Source organism: Trichechus manatus, unplaced genomic scaffold (genome assembly GCF_000243295.1).
Source record: "Trichechus manatus latirostris isolate Lorelei unplaced genomic scaffold, TriManLat1.0 scaffold00045, whole genome shotgun sequence".
NCBI lineage: Eukaryota > Metazoa > Chordata > Mammalia > Sirenia > Trichechidae > Trichechus > Trichechus manatus.
The window spans coordinates 11,855,177-11,864,962 of record NW_004443981.1 but is presented as its reverse complement, the minus strand read 5'-3'; the positions used below and the strand labels follow the sequence as shown (position 1 = coordinate 11,864,962).

Here is a 9,786-nt window from a genome sequence, read left to right as displayed (position 1 = left end):
CTCTGGAAATTCTTTTGCTCAAATGAATTCCTAGAAAGGGTCGTGTTGGGGCCTTTCCGATGAGGCACGGATGTGTGGAGAGGTCTAGGGTGGTGGGGACAATGAGGACACCGTGGCTGCAGTCCTGCCTGGAAGGTGGGCTTTTGCCAGGCCAAGGAGGTGGGGGACTGGCCCCCCGCAGGCTGACTGTGGGGGCCGGCTGCTGAAGTTCTGACAAGGGTGGCATCACTGCATCCCACCACCCATCCACCCTTGCCTCGAAGGTGCTGCCGTGAGGCTCAGAGAGGCAGCAGACCTGTCCAAGGCCACCCAGCCAGGCGGTGGAGCCATGGCAAGGTCTCCAGTGCCTCCAGCCGGGCTGTGTCCTCACCCCTGGGGCCTCCCTCGGACTGTCTCCAGAGGAAAGAGAAGTGAGAGGCCAGGGAGCCCTCGTGGGGGCCGGGCTGCTGCCTGGGACCCGAGGGAGGGTGCACTGGGCTGATGGAGCCTGTGACATGCTGGGGGGCACCCCACATGGGCTCACCAGCCAGCCCTTCCTGGTCTCCTTCCCCCGGAAACCAAGCCAACTGCACAGTTCTCGGGTTCAGTGGGGTGTAGAAGCTTGGGAGGGGCACCCCTCATGGAGGAAAGCTGGGACCCCTCCCTTCCCTTGCCTGTGGTGGGGATTTCTGGCTCAGCAGTTGGGAAGAAGACATCCTCAGGTCTGGCGGCTGCGGATGCAGAAGGGGCGACACTGAGGGTGCCCAAGACTGACTCCAGGGGTGGGGGGGGGCGCCCCCTTTGGCAAACATGGCCTCCTCCAGGAAGCCCTCACTGACCTCTTAGGTTGGGTTAGGTCTAATTATGGTCAGTGGCCAGATGGCCCTCCTGGGCACAGACGGACAGCTCGTTTGCCCTCAGAACCCCTCCAACCATCCCCTCCAGGAGGCCTCTGCTGGTCCCTTCCCTGTGGTGTCCCCACCCTCCGCGCCCTCCCCACAGCCGGCAGGCACCTCCAGAGAGCTCATCCCACATGTCACTACCCTTGCCTACCTGCCGGAGCACAAGCTTCTAGAGCAGGGACCAGGGGTCCTACCGTGCCATGCTGACATCCCAACCGAGTCTATTTGGACTCCTGGCAGCCCCACAGGTGTTGGAGTAGAACTACACTCCATAGGGTTTTCAATGGCTGATTTTTCAGAAGTAGATCTCCAGGCCTTTCTTCCGAGGGGCTTCTGGGTGGACTCGAGCCTCCAACCTTGCGCTTAGCAGCTGAGGGCTTAACAGTGTATATTACCCAGGGTCCCCTTGCTGACCTCCAAGCCCTGGTAGATGGCCGAGGCTGTGCCCACACGTTTATACGTTTATCTCACTTGGTCCTCAGGCTCCCATTAGCACCACTTTGCAGATGAGAAAACTGAGGCTGTTGGAGATTTATCAGGTAAGGTCATGCAGGCAGGACCGGAGGGCCCCTCCAACAACAGGGGAGGGGGTGTGGAATGAAGCCCCCCCTACAACACATGAACAAAGTCTCATCCTCTTAAAAAAGACCAACAGAACTTTATTCCCTCTGCAGTTTATGTACAATAGTTACACCACAAACAAAGCTGGAGTTCTTAGTGGAGACAATCTGCCTCCTGGATGAGCAGGTCACACTCCCCGGGAAGCTGAGCTGCACTCAGGGCAAAGCAGGCCTCGACTCGGGGCCAAACCCGCCTTCATGCCCATAGGCACCCAACAACCTGTGCAAAAACACCTGCCCGCCCCCGTCCACTCACAGGGCCTCAGCTCCACATCCTCCAGGCTCCTGGGCATGGGCTTCCATCCCTTCCTCTGCCTGCAGGGCCTTTTGCATCCCAGGTGTCCCAAACTGTGTACCTACTAGCTTTCCCACCCTCTGGGAAACACTGCTGGGGTGGGGAGGAAGTGACCTTGGACTTGTTTGTGGCTGGAGCTGTTCCAGCCCTGGGCAGGGGGGCGTCCCACACTGCTCCCCCTGCTAACCCTCTGGACACCTTGGGGAACCTGGGCTGGCAGAAGCGGGTCAGAATTGTAGACATCAGCTGACCCCTGGCCCCATCTTACAGATGGGCAGCCTGAGGCCCAGGGTGCAAGGACTTCCCCTTGTCACAGCCGTATGGGGCTCTCCTCCCTCCCCACTGGCCTGTGTCTGCCTCGCCTCTCAGCCCCTAAGCGGATATGGAGCCACCCACATAGCTTCCTGGGGGCCCCAAGGACTCCCCTGTGGGAGCGGCAGCTGTAGGGGTGTCCCCAGCAGTGCTGTATAGAGAAGCTGGGGTGCATCAGCAGAGGACCCAGTCCGGTGGCACCAGGAGGCCCCCCACGTGCCCCTCTGTCCCTTCCACACAGGACAGGTGGCCAAGGAATGTGCCCAGAGCTGTGGTGGGGGAGGCGTTCAGGGAGTTAGTGAGTTGCTGGGCAGCCCATCGGTGGGCCATCAGATCCCTGGGGCCGGGCTGCAGGCTGGATGGAAGGCAGGCAGTGTTGGCAGGTAGCTGGTCAGGTGGGGTTGGAGTGTAAGGCTGGACTTCCGGAAGCCCCCGAGGAGCAGCAGTGCTGCGCTGAGCGGGGCTCTGGCAGGCATCATCTTTGACCTTCAGGACTTTACAATGTGGGTGGTGTGGGCACCCTCATTTCATAGCTGAGAAAACTGAGGCTTGTGGACGTTAAGTTCTGGCCCAGCTGATGAGTGGAATTCAACCCAAGTGTGATGGGGCGGCCGTCCCTCGCACCTGGGCAGGACCATCAGGGCCACCACAAGAGGCCGATTGGTCTCCCCAGCTGGGTTCTGAAAAGCAGCCGCCAGGAGGTGGGGCCGTGTGGCGCTGGGGTGGAGGTCACAGGCTGGAGGGCTGGGCCAGGGCGGGTGCTGCTGGGGCAGCCGCAGGCACAGCCTCACCGTCGGGCCGGGTCTCCTCGCCCCGAGCGTAAGTGAGCACCACGGTGACGGTGGCGAAGGTGGCGGCGTTGACGGGGAAGGCACGCAACAGTGTGGACGCCAGCCCCCGCGTGAAGACGCGCCAGCCCTCAGCCTGGTAGCTCTGGCGCACACAGTCGAGGATGCCGCGGTAGCGCGGGGCACCCCGCAACCCGTCGGCCTGCAGCCGCGACTTGACCACATCCACCGGGTAGGTGGAGAGCCAGGACATGATGCCCGACGTGCCGCCCGCCAGCAGCAGCTTGGGCACCAGCAGTCGGTCGCCCGGCTCGCAGCCCAGCGTGTGCGTCAGCACGTCGTAGGTGAGGAAGTAGACTCCAAAGCTGGGCGTCTCGCGCAGCAGCGTGGACACCATGCCGCGGTTGACGCCGCGCAGGCCCTCACGCCGGTAGATCTGCACCAGGCAGTCCAGGGAGCCCTTGTAGGTGCGCGCCTGGCCCGCGTCCTGCAGCTGCAGCCGCGTCTTGGCCAGCTCCATCGGGCAGCAGATGACGCACTGGATGGCGCCCGCCGCCGCGCCCGCCAGGAACTGGTTCAGCGGCGTGTCACGGCCCAGGGCGCGGAGCGTGTTGCCCTGCACGCCGAACACCAGTGCGTTGATGAAGGTGAGCCCCATGAGCGGCGAGCCCAGGCCCTTGTACAAGCCCAGCACCTGCAGGCGGCGGAGATGCCGTCAGGGCCTGGGGGTGGCGGTGGGTGAGGCTGGGGCGCCCAGCCTCCCTCCCTGCGAGCTCTGTGCAGGGGACAGCAGCCCCCAGCTCCCCAAGGTGCTCATGAGGACCCAGCCCAACGTGATGAAGACAGACTCCTCGACCCATTTCCAAAGCCCTGATTGGTCAAATGGTCCGTGGATACAACTAAGGTAGAAGGGCTCCTCCCCCTCCCCGGGTAAGGCCAGCTCCCAGAGCCTGTGAGCCGGCCCCCCTCCCTCTCACCCCCACTCACACTCTCCTGTCGGATGATGGACTGGAAGCAGTGCACCGTCCCTCGGTACTGGGGCTTCTCCACGCTCTGCACCTGCAGGCGCACCTGTAAGGTGAAGACCCATGAGTGGCGGCCACGGGAGCCCAGAGCAGGGGAGGGCCCTTGGGAGGCCGATGGCCACCCGAGGCAGGGAGCCAAGGAGCTGTCTATGGCTTTTGGGATTCCAGGGGAGCAGGGCTGGGTGTGCGTGCTCTTTAGGGAAGGGGATAGTGGCGAGCAGACATGGGGACTGCCAGCGTGGAGATGTCTGGACAGGGGGTCCCCGACAGCCTCTCCGTATGAGCTGAGACAAGAGGAGGCTAAGCCCCCATCCTCCCTACTGTGCTCAGGGTACTAACGACAAGCACGGGCTAGTCCCTGACACCTCCCCACTGTCCCTCCACACTGGTCATCCTGGCTAAGACAGTGGCTACTGTCCAAAACCACGCCAGGTGCCGAGGGCCTCCTGACCTGGCGGCTCCACCAGGTAACTGTCCGCAGCAGGGGCTCCCAGCACAGCAAGGGGCTCCAGGGAACTTCTGCTTGGTTTCTGCCAGGAGCCCCTCCTGAGGACAGTGGTCATCAGTGAAATAAATAAAGCAGGTGGCAGGACATCTGACCATCTCCTTGGGAACCTACGTCAGCAACTCTGGGCTTGGGGACAGTGGTCAGGCCCGGCCTCCTTCTGAGAACCTTGGCCATGTCCAAGCTCTCTGCTGCTTATCTCTGCTCTGGATCCATAGGCTTTGCAGCTGCGGGGCAGGAGAAACCTTTCCTGAACCAGAATCAGTCATGGGGTGGGAGGTAGACTAGGCGAGTCCCATTCTCAGGAGCTGACTCATAAACAAGAAGCACTGCGGCCAAAGCCGTTAGTGAGCACGCCTCGGTACTGGGCAGCACAGGGGGCTGCACACCTGGTACCTGGCCAGGTGAGTGCACACGCGCCCATTTCAATGATGGGAAGCCCGAGGCTCAGAGATGGTTTGCAACTTGGATGCAACTTGCATGCTTGTCCTCTCCAGGGATGTCAGGGTGAGGGTGGGTGGGGGTGCTGGTGGGCGAGAGCCCTCACAGGGAATGGCCAGGCTTTAGCCTGGATTTAGGAACCTTTTCCAATTTCTGCCACCAGAATAGGGGCATCTTTTATTGGAGAATGCACTCACATCAATGGTTTTGTGAGGAATAAAAAAGGACTGTTTGCAAACAAGGAGTGGTAGCCTCTGCTCAGAGCAGTATCCTGGCACTGGGCTCCCCCTTAAGGACACCCACCCGCCCCCTGCCCATCCGGGCTGCCCAGCTCTGTGCCAGCACTTGGCAGGGGAGGAGGCGAGTTTTCAGGGAGTAAAGGGCAAAACTGGACTTTAATAACATTATATTAACCGTGAGCTCTGGCTCAGCTCAAGTTCATCAGGATTTTTCCCTCCCCTCTGATGTTCCGGGGTCTCAGAAGGGATGCTTCTCGGCCTGCAGCCCCTGGCAGGGCCCTGAGAGGGCTGTTTCAGCAGAACGGCCGTGATGCAGAGCTGTCCCCTCCTCGGGTCCCAGTACTGACGATGTCTGGGAAGCATCTTTAAAGGTGGCTTCAGGCCACCTTGGAAACATCAGGCTCAGAGGCTCAGTTTCTCCACAGGGGACCCCAAAGGCCCCCCACTGTGTCTGGCCCTGGGTCTATGATGAGGCCTTCCTGCCTGAGAGGTGGGGGACAGGGTTGGGGGGAAGAGTAGCTTAATGGTCCAAGTCTTATAAAATCTAGAGCTGAGGTTCTGAACATTTTGGAGGGACAGTATACCCTCTGAGGATTCCTGAAAACCGGGGGCCCACCATGGAAAAGAGGTCATCCACACAGAAGCCCCGGAGGTTCCCAGCTTCCCCAGGGCTGGGAGACCCCAATCTGAAGCCCCCCCCGGGACAGAGGGGGCTGGTGTTTCTCCACCAGCCCTGCCTGAGCCCCCACCCCAGGACCTGTCCCCTGCCAGGCACGGAGGGCACTCTGGGGCTGGGGGGAGTGGGGGGGGGGCCCAGGCCCATGGTCTGGGGTCACCTGGTCTGTACTTACTAGACTTTCCGGGATGAGGCATACGCTCATCTACAACAAAGTTACACTTTTGCTATGGATGGAGACAGCCCCTAGCTCAGAAAGTAAAGGCAGTTAAAGCAATACAAAATGTTAACATCACATCCAGGTGCAGCTCCTCCCAACCCCCGCGGCCGCCCGGCTCCCCGCCTCCCTGCACCCAGGAGGTCAGTCACCACCCCTCCTTGGGCAAAGTGACCACTCCCTGATGAAAGTGGCCTTGGACACCATGTCCCTGCTTGTCGTCACGTCCAGTGAAGTGGACAGAACCCGCCCCCCTGCAGGCCCGCTGTGGTTCTGGGCGCCAGCAGAAACCCAGCAAGACCCAGGCGTCGCTCTGAAGGGCTTGGAGGAACAAACTGTAGTCTGTCCCAGCCATGCAAGTGTCTGAGGCCACTGAGATGGCATGCAATGATGTGGAACACGGTGTCCCCTAAAGTGTTCTGGACTCCAATTCCAGGAAGTTCAAAAACAGGCAAAACGCACTGATGTGCTAGAAGCAAGGCCCTGCGTGCCTTTGGAGAACGGGCTGGAGGAGCGTCAGGAGGGAGGAGTGGGGGGCTGCAGGGGGCCAGCTATGTCCTGGCTCTGTTCCTGGGTGGCACTGACTCAGGCGCGTGCTTCTCGGTGGTTGACAGATTTCTATGCTTGTGACGTGTGCACTTTTTTACACATGTCAACAACTGTAAACTGTAAATTTACAACCGTAAATCCCACGTTTGCCAAAAGCAGGAAACACGCACGGTCTGTGTACGCTTCTGTTTTTCAGCGGAAATTATTAACAAGGGTTGGGCGAAAGGACACAAGAAGGACTGTTTCTTTTTAGGCTGTATATCTCTATGATTGTTTAATTATTTTTTTCTTACAACCTCTATTTCTTTGCCAACAGAGAGTCAACTCAGGGAAGCTGTGTGTGACCCTGATGATAGAAATACGTTTAGAGAACGCCACGTGCCCGCGGAGGGCCGCAGACAGAGATTCTGGGGCCGGGCACACCCCGTGGTGGCTGAGCCATGGTGGGGAAGGGAATCGTTTGCTTTCTACATGTCTCGATTTTCTTTTAATGAGAATGCTTAATGTTTACAAGGGAAAATGGGCAAAGAAATGAAGCCATTGATGACATAGCTCAGAATTAGACCCAGTGCGGGTAGCATGACCTGCACAGTGTCCAGGGGGACAAGGAGGCCTCAGGAACTGAGGGAAAGGAGTGATGGCTGGGTGGGGCCCTACCTGCCACCTTTATGATAAAAAGTTTGTGGTGGCGGGCCACAGTGGCCAAAAATAGTCACAAAGAAACGTTCTCAAAGACTACCCTCCAGCTACAAGTGAAGTGGGGTCCAGAGTGCTTTTAAAAGCCCTAGTGAGGTCAAGAGGCTCCTGGCCCGGGACCACGGTAGAGGTGCTGGTCGTGGGCTCGGTAGCTTGGAGGACGCTGGAGGCCCAGGACAAAAGTGATGAGCTGAGAGGACGGGGCGGGAGCCTGCAGAAGGCCTGGCAGGACCAGGGCTGAATCACAGCCCGGAGGGAGTCGCAGGCACTTCTCAGCTTGCCACAGCTGCAAGGCACATGACCCGAGATAGCAACAGAGCTTCGCGTGGGCACGGCCAGGCTGTCCCGGGCTGCGCAGAGCAGGGGCATGGGTGTGTGTGTGGCCACGTGGGCAGGCTCTGCCCGGGCCTCGCTCCAGGCAGGCAGGCACTGAGGGAACTCCGGGGCCACTGAGTGCCAAGAAAGCCCAGCCCTTCAGCCTCTGGCGCACATTTGTCTCCAGGAGGAGCGCCACGCCCTTCAGAAGCAGCATTCAATCCATTACAGCAGATGCTGTGGGCAGAGGGCGCCTGCTGGGCTCACTCAGCACCTGAAGCTCCCAGCCAAGGTCCTGCAGCAGAGGGTCTGCAGAGGGAGCCTGGACCTGCCTCTGTGGGATGAACTCCCAGCCCCAAATGAATTTCTTTTCTCTGCCAGCGGACACCTGGGTAAGCGTGGTCCCGGCTTCCGCTGAGAGGTGGGGGCCCGGCTCAGGATGACCTGTTTTGTCTTCAGCTTTGTCCTCGCCCCAGTGGGCCGCACAGGCCTTGGGGAAAGGCGCCAAGTTCATGTTGACAGCAGGCATGATGCCCTGCCATTTCCAGCTTGCTCTGGGTTCCGGGTGAGGCCAGTAAGAAAGGGTCCTGACGTGGCTAGGTTAATGACGTAAAACCCAAGATGGGGGGGCGGGGGGATGTATCTGAGGCCTGGGGTACATCAAGGAGGGACCAGGTTCCCAAAACGTGGGCCACAAACGCCCCTGGGGTGCGCCCCGGCTTCACGGTAATAATGAGGACCACTCTGTGAAGATGACGGCGGTGGGAAATACTGAGACACTTGGATTTCTCTCTATTTTCTCTCTGAACTTTTCTTTCTTTGAAGACAGCGTGGGGGGGTTCTGCATACGGACGGTGTGGGTGTCCATGCGCTGGGCAGAGGAACTTGTCCTTCAGCACCTCGGTGGCCAGGCCTGAGGACAGACTGACCAAGGACCTGGCCCACAGTTCGGCCCAAGCTGGGAGATTTAAGAACAGACCCAGAAGGAAGGTCTGGCTTGGCTCCGTGGGACAGCAGCCGCCCACCTGGGCAGCACAGAGCCCTCCAGTATCTCCCTGTGTTCTGAATCCATGGGAGAAACCCGGCTCTGCCCCTGAGGTCGGACTGGGTAAGACTGAGCCCCGCAGACCCCTCCCCCATGCCTGCACCACAGCCGCCTGAGAATGAAACCATGGAAAGAAACTCACCTTGACTGTGTCGAACGGGTGTCCCACGAGCACGCCTGCCACACCTGGGGGAAGAAAGGGGACTGGTGACCCAAACTACCTCAGACAGGTGAAGTATGGGGTGCTGGGGGTAGGGCGGGGGGGACGAGGAAGAATGGGCAGGAGCTGCTGGAGGGAAGGGACATTAACCAAGCACCTCCTGTATGCCATTCTTTGCAATGTTATCCACAATTTGCTATGAATAGGAATTCCAGAACACTTAATCGTGCTTGCTCATGAGGAACCTGTACATAGATCAGGAGACAGCCATTCGAACAGAACAAGGGGATACTGTGTGGTTTCTAGTCAGGAAAGGTGTGCATCAGGGTTGCATCCTTTGACCATACTTACTCAATCTGTATGCTGAGAAAATAATTCAAGCAGCTGGACTATGTAAAAAGAACAAGGCATCAGGATTGGAGGAAGACTCATTAACAACCTGCGTTATGCAGATGACACAGCCTTGCTTGCTGAAAGTGAAGAGGACTCGAAGCACTTACTGATGAAGATCAAAGACCACAGCCTTCAGTATGGCTTACACCTCAACATAAAGAAAACTAAAATCCCCACAACTAGACCAATAAGCAACGTCATGATAAATGGAGAAAAGATAGAAGTTGTCAAGGATTTCATTTTACTTGCATCCACAATCAACACCCATGGAAGCAGCAGTCAAGAAATCAAAAGATGCATTGCATTGGGCAAATCTGCTGCAAAAGACCTTTTCAAAGTGTTAAAAGCAAAAACGTCACCTTGAAGACTAAGGTGTGCCCAACCCAAGTCACGGTGTTTTCAATGGCCTCACATGCACGCAAAAGCTGGACAATGAATAAGGAAGAATGAAGAAGAATTGACGCCTCTGAATTGTGATGTTGGCAAAGAATATCGAATATACCATGGACTGCCAAAAGAACAAACAAATCTGTCTTGGAAGAAGTACAGCCAGAATGTTCCTTAGAAGCAAGGATGGTGAGACTATGTCTCTTATACTTTGGACATATTATCAGGAGAGGTCAGTCACT

At 58.3% G+C, this 9,786-nt stretch overlaps 1 protein-coding gene across 1 annotated transcript; it reads right to left on the bottom strand.

Annotated features, from left to right (window-relative positions):
• Nucleotides 1–2,837: 2,837 nt before the first annotated feature.
• SLC25A29 (solute carrier family 25 member 29) lies at nt 2,838–8,785 on the bottom strand. The gene is made up of 3 exons (XM_004376726.2): nt 8,747–8,785; nt 3,884–3,967; nt 2,838–3,590 (listed from the first exon to the last, which is right to left on the bottom strand). Exon 3 carries the CDS (start codon nt 3,552–3,554, stop codon nt 2,838–2,840), a length of 717 nt encoding a protein of 238 aa, XP_004376783.1. The 5' UTR covers nt 3,555–3,590; nt 3,884–3,967; nt 8,747–8,785.
• Nucleotides 8,786–9,786: the final 1,001 nt, after the last annotated feature.